The sequence below is a fragment of the Coptis chinensis genome, chromosome 6 (genome assembly GCF_015680905.1).
Source record: "Coptis chinensis isolate HL-2020 chromosome 6, ASM1568090v1, whole genome shotgun sequence".
Lineage (NCBI taxonomy): Eukaryota > Viridiplantae > Streptophyta > Magnoliopsida > Ranunculales > Ranunculaceae > Coptis > Coptis chinensis.
The window spans coordinates 97,793,047-97,807,433 of NC_141461.1; the positions used below are offsets into that span (position 1 = coordinate 97,793,047).

Genomic DNA, 14,387 nt, shown 5'->3' on the forward strand with positions numbered 1-14,387 from the left:
ACTTTGAAGCGAACTCGTAGGACGAGTACACGAGATCGGTTGGTGGTGACATTGCTCTGGGCACGAGTTGCATAGGTCGCTTGTCTGAGTCAAGTCACTATGAAGGGAGCTCGGAAGACGAGGATTTGAGGTCGATTGGTAGCTCTGTTTATGTTGGACACGTGTTTGATATTCATTGGATGTGAATATTACTCCCTTACATGGCCCGTTTACTCCATTTCACCCACGCATGTTTGTCCACGTGTTAGGCAAAAGTAGTGCCATATCTGTTAACGCACTACACCATATCTATATAAGGTATTCAATACACTATATAAGTTGCCCCACAAACATGTCCGTTAACGCACTACACCATATCTGTTGAAAAAAGACACTTTTGGATGTCATTTTTCCATAAAAAGACACTTTTGGGTGTCGTATGGTGACCCCTTTTTTTTTGCAGTCTTTTTTTTCTACAACACTTGACAAGTGTCTTTTTTTTTTCATTTATTTTTAAAAAAAGGCCGAATCAGGGCCAAAAAATGCCATGCCCCTACAGTTTTGTAGCATTAATAGCATCAGTAATAAACAGATACTTGTGCCTTTTGAAGTGTGCAGTAATAGACAAAGCCCAGTCCTCATCCATCATCAAATGGCCAATAGAAACAATTTTATAGCCTACTCAGCGTCTCAGCCTAATAGCAACAGTTAAAGGTTCCCATCAAGAAGTTACTCAGCTTCTACTAACAAACCATCGCAGCTTCTTTTAGTACTTTTACAACCCACTAACACTACTACTGATTCTCATAACATATTCAAGTTGAGGATATTCCATCCATAGAAACTCAACCAAAACTCAAAATAGAAAACTCAACCAAAACATTTAGTCGTTAAATGGTCCTAAGTTCCTAAAAAGTTCAGGATATCCATCCATAGAAACAAAACAGAAAATAGTATATTCTTCTAGTACCAATTGCTTTTAAGATACATCAGATCTTGATGGAATTCTCCATCCTCGACTTCCCGCCTCTTGTTGTGTATTCATTAATGGAAACTCAGTAGAACCTGAAACAGATAATAAGATGTTTCTTTAAAAACAGAACTCTTTAAATGCCTGAGACTGAAAGAACAAAACACTAGTGACAACAAATACTATCAACATACAAAACATGACAGATACAAACCAACCTCAACCCCCCAATTGCTTTATTTAAGTCTTTTTGCACTTAACAAACAATATTCTAGTAAGAATTAAGTCCTATCACAATTTTCATCCAATAAAATTTTCCACTGAACCAAAAAGTCCATAAGAATCAAAATAGTTTACATGCAACAAGGAAAAAATCAAACTTTTTGCAACCACGTTTCACATTTCACTTCTACATGCAACAAAAACTGTAAAACTAAAAACCCCTTTAATTACTCAAAATATTCCTAAACTTAACAAAACAAACCCACTCTTAATAAAAACTATTTAAGAAAATGGAGGGAAAGAAGAGTTTACTTACTATTCAAGCAAAACAAGGAAGCCCATAAATGTTACTAGTACATTTTATTATGGTAAAGCAATTGGTAGACCAGACAAGGATGGAAAGAATTGAATGCAGCCCATTTGCATTCAATATTCATGAAAATTTCAACACATTTGCATCTGTCCACACCATCCCCATAAATTACCAGAACAACCTGACTGTCGGGACCATGTTTTGCCTGAAAGAGAGCAAAACAATCATGTCAATCAAGCAAACGATAAGGCATTAAGAAGTTAGGATACGCAATAAGAACAAACAATTGTCCTGCGTAGTAGAAAATTTTAGTCAAGATTATTTGAGTATCAAATGTCCTAACTAGAAAAGGCAGAATTGTTGGATCAATTGCCTCAGTCTTTCAATTTAAAACCCCGACCATGTGGAGTTAAACAAATATTTAATAAAAGCATTATAACCTGAGATAGTAAATCGGCTGCTATGTGAACTGGATTAGCATATTTGTCCGCAATTACTAGAACTTCCGATGGGCCGGCAGGCATGTCTATTGAAACCATGGCTTCACTATTCTGCATTTATGAAGAAAACTTAAGCTGGGTGCCCCTGAGTCCTAATCAATTCTATGAGAAGACAAAGTTTCATTGCAGTTTTATAGGTATTTGTCCAATTTGGAAAATTTCAGCATTTGCAGAGAATCATACTTGGAGAATCATTTTTGTAGTTGTAACATACTGATTTCCAGGACCAAAAATCTTCTCCACCTGCAAAAAGAAATTATCATTGGAAATTCATCAACTAAATTCTACATGTAGAAGCTACAATACAAGTATGACGATCGATCTAAGATGTACTAAATGAACGCTACTTTTATCAATTTTTTCTGATCTCTATATGGTCCATATAGCACAATGTTGATTATCATTATGCACTTTCATAGAGAACACTTTCACAAATCTTTATATGGTACTCTTTTTCTATATATATCTTTTAATTGTGACAAATGCATTCACCAAAAAGCTTCAAACCGAAATCTCAAATCGAGAACTACAATAGCATACTCTATTTAGTGGCAATCAAAACTACAGTCCCCAACTCAAAATGTCCGATGGCGCTTTTTTAGTCCTTTGTGCCTAGGGTGGATCCAATTTTATACTAGGACTTGGGGTAATAGGCTATTTGTGTGGCACATGTAGGGCTGTTTTGTGCATTTTCGTGTTCCTGTGCTCATAAACTTTCTCAACCTACTTTACTTCATTCATTAATGAAATTCTATTTTACCAGGAAATAGTTATAATAATATATACTATAGGATAACTTATCATCAGCAAGATCCTCCACACTTCCCTAGTTTTATAGGTTTATAAAGAAAAAATTATAACAAGAATGGAAGCATCAAGTTAGTAAGCTAAACATGCGAAGGTTAATCAAATGAGAGCTGAAGTGCTAATTGCTAAACCATATCATCATTTCACTAAAACTAAAAAATAAATTAAATTAAATATCATCATTTCACTTACAATTGTACAGTCATTGAACTTCAGAAATCAGACAAGAAATTGTGCTTACTAGCCAGGTTCCGCCTTTCAAGTATGACTGGGTCATTGGTTTAACGAAACTAGGAAAACCATTTTCAAGTTTCGACTTCAAGTCCTCAGCTCTTTCCATCACAGGGTTGACCTTAGAATCCTCAGCTGTTTCTATCACATGGTTGACCCTAGATTCCTCTGAATACTCTCTGTTGACAATCTGATTTGATAAATTAAGTACATTACACATTATATCCCATCAGACAATCTTCTAAATACATATACGTAACCACAAACCTCATAGGACTTTCTTCAATAACAGTGGGATCCTGAAAAATGAACATTTGGGGGTAAGTGAACTTCAAAATGCAATGTGGATATAAAGGAAGTAACTTGGGTCGAAGAGAAAATGACTCACTTCTTTTATCGGAAGTCAGATTACCTGCAATCTTGATGGTAAGGCTCCAACAGGATTAACTCGGAACAGGAAATCTTAATTTTCCGTTGAATTGCGTAGACAACTTTTAAACAAACAAATGAACTCCTTGGATAGATTTACCATGGTAAAGTAACCCAAACATGTGTCAATAGCGGATTCAAGATCAGCACCTGTATGAACTGCCTGAAACATAAAATGTCAGCTCGGGAATAAGTGAATAACCTTACAAGATTGTATTGTTTTAGAAAATTAGAACTCCAACTTCGAAGACAAGCACTGAGCTTAGGTTTAGGGCGCTGGAGGCACAGAGCACAATATAGGCTTTGTGCTTTTAGGAGACACGGTTAGATTCAAAGACAAATACACTTTGAAGGAAGAAAAAAATTAAACAAAAGAATAAATACCAAAAACAGAAATGAGATGATACAACAAACCTGCTGTTTTAAAGGTGATGAGAAAAACACTTTCAAGAATCAAGACAACGCTCTCATGCCGCAGTCTATATACAAAATAATTTGTGTGTTTTCAGTATCTCCCCAAAGTAGATCTTAAACAAATGGCAGAAGTGTATTAACAAGCTTAATTCGAGTCGTTAAATTTATTGGAGCATTGGAATTCAATTTCCAAATTTCGAGAAGCTCCAAAATTCCTAAACACAATATTAAATTCCTAAACACACACTGAAAGTTCAGCTAAAATTCGTTAATTTTTTTTCCAGAACCTAAAACTTACAATACAACAAACAATTGACAAAATGCAATTGAATTATAACTAACGGATACTTTTGTAACCATTACTAGTCATTTCCACCATAACATTAATGTTTTCTAATAAGGAGACAACACATTTCAAGTTATTTCAAGCTTTATTTCATATCTTCACATCACAAAAAACCAATACCAATCAATAATAAGCTAAGAACATATCCAAAATAAACATTTAACATTTATACAAAAATTTAGGGCTATGAAAGCAAGCTTTGTTTACTTACTGATGATATTAAAACAATGATCAAACAGCTGAAAGTGAACAATCTGTAAATGTTAAGAAGTGATCGAAATCAATCAAAACATCAATTGAAGTGATCGAAATTAAAACTGAAATCGTTTATTTGGGATCGAAATCAAAAGACCAATTTAAGTGATCGACATTACCTGAAGAGAGATGGTATGTGATTGAGAAGAGAGTGATTTGAGAGCAATTTGAGATTTGAGAGTGATTTGCAATTCGAGAGGGATTTGAGAGCGAGGGTTTTCTTATTTTTGTGAAGAGAACGAATGAGTGAAAAGTGATTTTTTTTTTCTTTTTGTTCTCTCCTGTTTTTATCCTATGGGTTCTGATCCGAAGCCTCACGGGGACTTCAACAGTTGGTAGTCTTGTCTTTTTTTCGAAGATCTGGTGTAGTGTTGGATATGTCCGTTTAAGAGAAAGTCGTTTAAGAGAAAGCCGTTTGAGTTGGATGCTCCAAAGTTGAACAACTTACACGAGTGGCCAATACAGCGAACTAGCCTTGTGGAAGATTAGTCAGGAAGATTAAAAAGTTTAGCTCATAAGTAAGGGTGGAATTTGAGCCGAGGGCTCGGAGCTTGGCTTGGGCTTGGCTCATTTAAGCTTGGCTCGAGCTCGCTTATTTAACTATATGAGCCAAGCTCGAGCTCAAATTAAAACTCGTGTAACAAATGAGCCTGATGAAGCTCGACTCGTTTAGTTCAAATAGCATATTTATAGTGTAAAATAACCGAGTGGCTCGGGCTCGGCTTGGGCTTGGCTCGTTTAAGCTCGGCTCGAGCTCGCTCGTTTACTATATGAGCCGAGCTCGAGCTCAATTTAAAGCTCGTGTAATTAGCGAGCCGAGCTTGAGCGCAAGCTCGGCTCGTTTAGCTCGAATTCCACCCTTACTCATAAGTACATTTCTGTGCATCACGAGATAAATTATGAATCCACTTTATATGTGATTGCTTTGGTGAAATCTCATGACAACCGTATAATGTTGAAATATAACAATCTTATGAAGTTTTACTCTCTTAACATGTTTTTCTTTATTTTCCATTCGGAACTTAATGTGTACTTTCTCCATGCTAGAATTGAAAATATCAGGCTCAGTGAAAGAGACAATTGTCATGGATTACACCCTTCCGTGGACTCAAGCGGGAGAAGTGGCAGCTGTTGGTTGCACTTAATATTACTTTTCTTCTTGTTGGTCAAGCTGTTTCAACTCTTCTAGGGAGATTCTACTATGACCAGGGTGGCAATAGCAAATGGATGGCAACCCTTGTTCAAACTGTAGCCATTCCGTTTCTGTACATCCCACTGTTCCTCTTCCGTTCCTCCTCCACAAAGCCTTTGACTAACACTGTTGGAACTAAGGCTAGATAAACGCCAACCAAGATAAGAATAAACCACCAAGATAAAGATAAACCACCAGGATAAGGATAACCACCAGGTATTGGGATGAGTGTAGGACTCTATCCTAGCCAATATTAGATGAGTATAGGACTCTATCCTTAGCCGTTTTTGGATAAGTATGAGACTCTATCCTATCCAATGTTGAGGAGGTTGGAGAGCTCTATAAATAGACCCCCCACCCCTCACATATTGATCATCCCAAACAACAAGAAAAGCTCTCTCTCCTTTAATGGTGGCCTCCAACGTTTTCTAAAGAAGAAACTAGTTTTTCGTGGAGATTCCATAGGTGGTAACCTCCATTGCTAGCCATTGTCAGTTCTTGGTTCGTGAACAAAGGTTGCTTCCCGTTCGTGGTTGGAACTTGACTCTAGCTAAGTTGAGAAGAAGAAGATCTTGAGTGTGCGAAGAACATCATTTTCTCCGGTAGATCGAAGCTTGGAACTTCGAATTGAAAGTTGTGACAAAGGTACGATCTTCTATTTCCGCTGCGCTTCTTTATGCATGTGATATAGCGTAATTGTACATATCGTAGGAATCATGCATGAGATATCGGTAAAAAACCTATATTGGCATCGAGCCAGGTTTCCATAGTTTGCATGCTTTTGTTTGTAGTTTTGATCTTGTGATCTACATTTTTTTTGAAAAACTGCGTTTTTTTTCAAAATCTTTTAATTAATTTTTAAATAATTAGGTTGTTTAAAATTAATTAGAAATTGCTTAATTTTTTTTTTTGCAAAATAAATTATTTATGGGAAATAATTTGTGGAAATTTTTTTCCTTAGAAATTTTTACATGGAAATTTATTTTCTGAGATTATTTTCTTTAGAAATTTTAGGATTTTTCACATGTATTTTTTCACAATTAAAAATTGACATTAGGATGTTTATTTTTACCATGCAGTAATTATTTAAATTTGGATTTTTACTATTGCATGTATATAAAATTGTCTATTTTCTATCAACGGTCATATGAAAACTAAGGCATAATGCCTAAGTCGTATAGACCTGAGACTTGTAGGAAAAATGAACCAGATCTTGGGAGACGGGCTTCCAAGAAACGCATGACTGTAAAGCAATATAGGAGAGCTTTGAAGTGTACTGTCTTGAAATCTGATAAGATAAAGACAGAGCCACTATCACCAGAATATACACCAAAGAGCCCCAGTTCTATTCAGGATAGGAATGAGGCTCGACCACTTAAATATCTCGTACATCGATTATGGGATGATGCTAAGGAACCAAATCCATATGATGTGTCATCAGGGTCTATTTTCCCACCTCACAGGGAAACAGAGGAAGTGGCTAGTATTTTTCAAATAGCTGATGGTGACTGTGAGGATGAGAATGACCCCCCTAGGCACCCAGGATGTTTCTATGTTCATGGTTGACTGGCTCTTTTTAGTTCCACATTGTTTTTGAAAGATAGAAAACTCCTTTTTGTAGAAACAATTTTATTAAATGGAAATTTAAGTAGTATATTTTTTTGCATATTCTATGTTATTAATAGTCAAATGCATTGATTTTATTTAATGGCTAGAATCATGCTAGTAGATTATCATGATCATCTCATATGTAAAAATGTGGATTACTTAGATTTATTTTAAGAGATGATTCTTATTCGTAGTATCTTATTTTTGGAATTCAAACTTCATAGAATGGCACCCGGTGGAAAATCCCTGTTTACCATGCTACCTGAAAATGACTTGTTAAACGATAAGAATTACGAACTTTGGTCTAGGAAAGTTAGGCTAAGTCTGGCAGATAGGAAGGTCATTGACGTAATAACTGAGATAGTAGCAGAACCTACCGCTGAAGGATTAACACAAGCTGCTTATACTACTGCACTTAGGAAGTACAATGCGTATACAAGCAGAGATAATGTTGCCCGAATTGCCATACTTGGCACCATGAGGAATGACTTCATGATGCGGTATGATGGCCTTGGATCGGCTAAAGAGCTATGGGAAGCAGTAAAGGCGGACCTTGGGGGTACGACTACTGCACAGCTGAGGAGGCTACAAATGAGCTTTGACAAATTTATCAAGCTGCCCCATACCTCTATGACACAACATTGCACGGTGATGAGGAACATGGTTGCTGAGTTAGCCCAAGCAGGACAGGTCCTGTCAAATGAACAACAAATTCAAGCTGTCATTAGGTCTTTACCTAAAACTTGGGAACAATTTCGTCTTATCTTGACGCATGACGACAGTATCACAAACTTTGCACAGGTGTAGAGGAAATGTGAGCTTGAGGAACAAAGGCTTCTCAATGAAAAGCCTGTTGTTCAAACTGAAGCAAATGTTGTCAACTCCAAAAAGAGGAAGGCTCCTTGGAACAAGAAAAGTGGAAAAGGGAAAGGCAAGGAAAAGGCCAAACCTGACCCACAGCAAAAGAAACCTAGGAAGTCGATAGACATGACTAGTGTCGAATGCTTCCGTTATCATCAGATGGGACACTATGCTAGGGCATGTCCTTCTCCTGAGGTAAGTTTTACTTTAAGTACTGTCAATGTGATAAGTATTGTCATGCTGTCTGATTCATCACAATATTAGATTGTAGATTCAGCAGCGATAGACCACATAAGCCGGGATAGGTCCCTGTTCGAAGATTTCAGGAAACTTCCACAAGGAACTCGGAGAGTCCACATGGGAAACCAAAGTGTAGCTGATGTTTTGGGCACAGGCACTTGTAGGTTGGATTTTGCGAGTGGGAGATCCATCCTTATTGTAGAAGTACTCTTAATTTGTACCCTCAATTAGGAGAAATATTTTATCAGTTTTGAAATTACTTCAAGAATCCTATGTGTTTAATTTTTCCCAGAACTCGCTTGAGATATCTTTGAATAACAGTCTGATAGGTCATGCTTATTTAATGGATTCTTTTATGACATTACACTTAGCACAAACTGAAGTTTTTATGTCTAAAATGGTTGGTTGCCAATTGTGGCATGCTAGACTAGGACATATTGGACCGCGATGGGATAGACCGATTAGCAAGGGAGGGCATTAGGTACCTTAACCTCTGTTAAAATGGAAATCTGTGAAAGTTGTCTTGCTGGAAAGGCCACCAAGAAACCTTTCGGGAAAGCCCAAAGGGCAACTTATCCTTTACAACTTATTCACTCAGACATCTGTGGACCAATGAATGTAACAGCAAGGCATGGGGCTTTATATTTCATTACCTTCACAGATAACTATACACGTTATGGGACCGTGTACTTGATGTCTCACAAATCAGACACCTTGGACTGTTTTAAAAAGTACAAGAACCTTGTTAAGAATCAACTTGGTAGGACAATAATGGCCTTAAGAACTGACCACGAATGTGAGTATCTTTCTGATGAGTTTAAGGAACTCTGTGAAAATAAGGGTATAGCTAGACAACTAACTATTCTTTATACCCCTCAGCAGAATGGTGTCTCTGAGAGAAGGAATAGAACCCTGCTGGACATGGTTAGATCTATGATGGCTCAGGCTAACTTGCCCATCTCATTTTGGGGTGATGCATTGTTAACGGCTGCGCACATACTTAACCTAGTTCCTTCAAAATCTATTGACAAAACACCTTATGAACTATGGACTGGTAGATAACCCGTTTTGAACTACCTTAGACCATGGGGGTGTGCAGCCTTTGTCACTTCTCAAAATCAAGAATTTGGGAAGTTGAGTGCTCCTGGAAAGAAGCGTGTCTTTATAAGATACAGTGAGACTTCTAAGGGGTATGTCTTCCTAGTGGAGGATACTCAAGGGCATGTCACAGAAATAGAAGCACGTAACGTCAGATTCTTAGAGGATCAATACCCAATGAGGGGTGAAGTTGATAAGGATCTACAACATTACAAAGTCGACAACCTTATAACTGCTGATGAACAAGGCGAAGATGAAACTTTCATCAACCTTGATTCCAGTGACAATGGCATTGGTCAACTGATTGATCAATCCTAACCTCGTAAGAGTGTTAGAGGCCATATCCCCAAACGTCGGTTTGAGATTGAAGGGGAGATAAATATGACCAATGCACTTACAGAAATATCTGATGAACCTAAAATGTTCAAGAAGGCTATTTCTGGGTCCAATACAAGTAAGTGGATGGCAGCTATGAAGGAAGAATTAGAGTCAATGGAGAAAAACAAAGTATGGAACTTAGTTGATCTACCTCCAAACAGGAGATCTATTGGGAATAGGTGGGTTCTCAAGATCAAGAAAAATGCGAAAGGGAACATAGACAAATTCAAAGCCAGGCTTATTGCAAAAGGTTACACCTAAAAAGAAGGAATAGACTATGAGGACACCTTCTCACTAGTAGTGAGATTTGCCTCCATACGTCTCTTCTTGTCAATGGTTGGCCATTTAGATTTAGAGCTTTACCAGATGGATGTCAAAACTGCTTTTCTCAATGGAGAATTGCAAGAGGAAATCTATATGGATCAACCCACTAGTTTTTCAATCAAGGGTCAGGAACACAAAGTGTGTAAACTGAACAGATCCATATATAGTTTAAAACAGGCCTCTAGACAGTGGAATCTGAGATTCCATGAAGCTATGCTTCAAGACAAATTCGAAATGGTAAATGAGGACCATTGCGTATATGTCAAGACATCTAAAAATGGTTTTGTGATTCTATCTCTATATGTGGATGACATTTTGTTAACAGGTAACAACAAGGCATTGATAAATTCCACTAAGGAGTGGTTGTCATTAAACTTCAAAATGAAGGACATGGGTGAAGCTAGTTATGTTTTAGGAGTTAAAATAACTCGGGATCGGCCCAAACGCTTGTTATCTTTGTCTCGTGAGACATACATCAAGAAGGTTTTGGAAAGATTCAACATGACTGATTGCAAGCAAGTGGATCTCCCAGTAAGTCTAGGAGAGTCTTTGAGTTCTAAAATGTCTCCTAAGAATCCTACTGAAACTCAGGCTATGAAAAATGTACCATACTCAAGCGCAGTCGGAAGCCTTATGTATACAATATTGTATCTGGCCGTTTACATCTGCTATGCAGTTGGGTTAGTATCAATGTTCCAAACAAATCCACGGGTCGATCTTTGAAGGTCATCCAAGAAGATAATGAGGTATCTCAAAGGCACCATGGACTACTCTCTTGTCTACCAAGGGAAAGATCTTAAGCTAATTGGGTACTCTGATGCCGACTGGGCTGGAGACCTTGATGAGAGAAAGTCAACTTCAGGATATACCTACATAATGAATGGAGGTGCTATATCCTGGAGCAGCAAGAAGCAAACTTCCATAGCACTTTCAACTATGGAAGCTGAGTATATTGCATGCTGCTCTGCCACACAGGAGGCTGTGTGGCTTAGACGATTCATCAAACACTTGTCAGTGTTCTCAAGAGCTGCTGAACCAGTTCACATCTGGACTGATAGCATGGCTGCTCTTGCATATGCTAAATATCCAAAGTACCATGGAAGAACCAAGCATATAGAGTTAAAGTACCACTATGTACGACAAATGATACTGAAGAAGAAAGTGGTTCTACAACATATATCCACTGATGAGATGGTTGCGGATCCACTAACCAGACCTATTCCAAAGGAACTCTTCCTTGCACATGTAAAAATGCTTGGGTTAAAGAGGATGTGATTATGCTAAGAACACTTTGATGGTTTAATGAATAAACGTGCATTCTTTCCAGATCGATTGCATTCTCATTATACTATTTATCATCTCATATGTAAGTCAGTAGGGTTGACTGGTTCACTCATATGAACAGTCACTTCCATTTTAAACAGTGGGAGTTTAGCTTGACAAGTCACTAAACCGTATGGGAGGGGTGGACCTAGTGTCGAGTCATGCCCCTTCTTATAATTGGATAAGAAGAAACAGGCTTCATAGGGAAGATTCTGTCTAAACCTACAAACGGTTGTTGCCAAGTGGGAGCAAAGTATCATTGGAATTGTCATTAGGGATGACAACACTTGTATGGTATGAGTGGACATACAAATATCTATTGTTGAGTAAACAAATTAGATACTCTTGCCATGACATGTTTTCACACAACATGTGTATAGTTGACCACCTGAGAGCAAGAAAATAAATATCCCTAAATATTCTTGCAATGTGATCTCAATTGATAGGTTTTTTGTTTAAGACATATCGAATGGTACCCTCCTTGAACTTTTGACCTTGTCAAGAAAATAAGAGGACTACTCGTAACTTTGGTTTGCTCCCCACAAGCTTTTACTATAAGGCTGACTGGATGCATATTGGGAAGTTGGTAGAACTCTGACGACAATGACTTGCGTACAAAGGGTAAAAGAATTGAAGGTTTATCACACAATCACTAGGATTCTACCTGGCCAGGACAATTGATGATAATTGTGAATCATGTGATGCGTTTTTGATTTTATGGTATGGACTCATAGGGATGAGTGTTATTTGTCAAAGTGATGAAACAAACAGATCTTGGGGTATACACACACTCTCCGGATATTAGGTTTCCGGATTCTTCTTCTTTAAGATCATTTTCATGGTAGATCACTGTGTCGTACTTTTCATTGCGACTTGCTACTTCACAGATATCATGATACGTGTGCTAGGGTCACACGAACCATTTGCCGTGTGAGACACACAAATGGCTGAGCATTTTACTTAAACGCTTCTCTTAGAAACCTTCTTTGCCGTTGTGGGCGAGTGGGAGATGTTGGAAATAAGGCTGGATAAATGCCCACCAAGATAAGGATAAACCACCAAGAGAAGGATAAACCACCAGGATAAGGATAACCACCAGGTATTGGGATGAGTGTAGGACTCTATCCTAGCCAATATTAGATGAGTATAAGACTCTATCCTTAGCCGTTTTTGGATAAGTATGAGACTCTATCCTATCCAATATTGAGGAGGTGGGAGAGCTCTATAAATAGACCCCCCACCCTTCACATATTGATCATCCCAAACAACAAGAAAAGCTCTCTCTCTCCTTTAATGGTGGCCTCCAACATTTTCTAAAGAAGAAGCTAGTTTTTCGTGGAGATTCCATAGGTGGTAACCTCCATTGCTAGCCATTGTCAGTTCTTGGTTTGTGAACAAAGGTTGCTTCCCGTTCGTGGTTGGAACTTGACTCTAGCTAAGTTGAGAAAAAGAAGATCTTGAGTGTGCCAAGAACATTATTTTCTCTGGTAGATCAAAGCTTGGAACTTCGAATTGAAAACTGTGACGAAGGTACGATCTTCTGTTTCCGCTGCGCTTCTTTATGCATGTGATATAGCGTAATTGTACATATCGTAGGAATCATGCATGAGATATCGGTAAAAACCCTACAAACACCTCCACAATGATGTATTCTGTTGGCCTTTTATATCTCCGACTCTACTTACGCTCTTCTTTGTGCAACTCAGTTGGTCTTTCATGCAATTTTCTCATTCTTTATCAATTCCCAAAAGTTCACAGCATTGATACTTAATTCTGTTGTCATTCTCACCTTCTCTGCCTCTCTCTTGGGTGTCAGTTCAGAAGCAGAATCAACGAAAGTTTCAAAGGGGAAGTAATTACTTGGCTTTCTATGCACCCTCGGAGCATCAGCCATTTATTCTCTTATTATTTCCCTCATGCAGTATTCCTTCCAGAAGATCTTAAAGAAGGAGACATTTTCTGTCGTCTTGAATATGCAAATCTACACTGCACTTGTTGCAACTTGTGCATCTCTAATAGGCCTTTTTGACAGTGGAGAATGGAGTTGTTTGAAAGGAGAGATGGAGGGATTTCATAAAGGAAGAGTGTCTTATGTGATGAGTTTGGTTTGGACTGCTGTTGCATGGCAGACAACTTCTGTTGGTGTTGTAGGGTTGATATTTGCGGTTTCTTCCCTCTTTTCAAACGTGATTAGTACCTTGTCGTTGCCTATTGTTCCCATCTTTGCTGTGATATTTTTCCACAACAAAATGGGTGGTGTAAAGGTGGTGTCCTTGTTGATGGCTCCCTGGGGCTTTGCTTCTTATATATATCTATCAAAATTACCTTGATAATTGCAAGCTAAAAGCATTGCCATCGAATACCTAGGAGATCTCTGATTCTCGTTCTTATTCTCCTACTGTACGAAGAGAACCGTCATATGGGGATACGATGATTGGTTTCTTAGTTTCATAATTAAACAAGGTTCGCGGTAAATATCTCCCAGCTATTTGTTTTTTTTTCCTGCCTTTTGATGTTATGCTAGACACAATCACATTAAGCGATAAGTTGATTGATTATTCAGAGTATGCTACTAGCCTACTAGAGTAAGGATATTGAGTTTGCAAGTAACTGACCGTATTCATTATAGCCATGTAAGGTGTCTCTATTGATCCCCAATCTATCAAGCACCACAATGACTGCTGGTGGAAATTGCCAATGGTCATCTTTTATAAATCTATTTAGTGTGGCTGTGCAAGGATCAAATCTTCAATGGCGTTGTCACTTAACCAGTCGAAGTAGTAAAAGATCATTTGCAGAATAACTCAATAACAAACTGACAACTCAATATTGCCACCCAATTTTTTCAGCGTATCATTTCAATACATAACACATACACAGAAAACGCAGTACAAATA

At 37.9% G+C, this 14,387-nt stretch overlaps 1 protein-coding gene and 1 pseudogene across 5 annotated transcripts; one reads left to right on the forward strand and one right to left on the reverse strand.

Annotated features, from left to right (window-relative positions):
- Positions 1 to 841: 841 nt before the first annotated feature.
- On the reverse strand, positions 842 to 4,925 carry LOC147495929 (histidinol dehydrogenase, chloroplastic-like). Of its 5 annotated transcripts, none has more exons than XR_015199356.1 (10): positions 4,586 to 4,925; positions 4,423 to 4,465; positions 3,866 to 3,930; positions 3,435 to 3,614; positions 3,290 to 3,321; positions 2,984 to 3,201; positions 2,168 to 2,227; positions 1,925 to 2,035; positions 1,488 to 1,689; positions 842 to 1,044 (listed from the first exon to the last, which is right to left on the reverse strand). XR_015199356.1 is itself a non-coding variant. In XM_086566998.1 (10 exons), exons 5-9 carry the CDS (start codon positions 3,292 to 3,294, stop codon positions 1,522 to 1,524), a joined length of 513 nt encoding a protein of 170 aa, XP_086423124.1. In that variant the 5' UTR covers positions 3,295 to 3,321; positions 3,435 to 3,614; positions 3,866 to 3,930; positions 4,423 to 4,465; positions 4,586 to 4,925; the 3' UTR covers positions 842 to 1,044; positions 1,488 to 1,521. The 5 variants fall into 5 exon arrangements, 4 of the variants coding, with proteins under 4 accessions (XP_086423124.1, XP_086423125.1, XP_086423127.1 ...); XM_086566998.1 differs by having other exon boundaries at positions 3,033 to 3,201; XM_086566999.1 differs by having other exon boundaries at positions 3,033 to 3,201; positions 3,411 to 3,614.
- A 479-nt stretch (positions 4,926 to 5,404) lies between these two features.
- Positions 5,405 to 13,944, forward strand: LOC147495930 (putative purine permease 11; annotated as a pseudogene).
- The last annotated feature ends 443 nt before the right edge of the window (positions 13,945 to 14,387 follow it).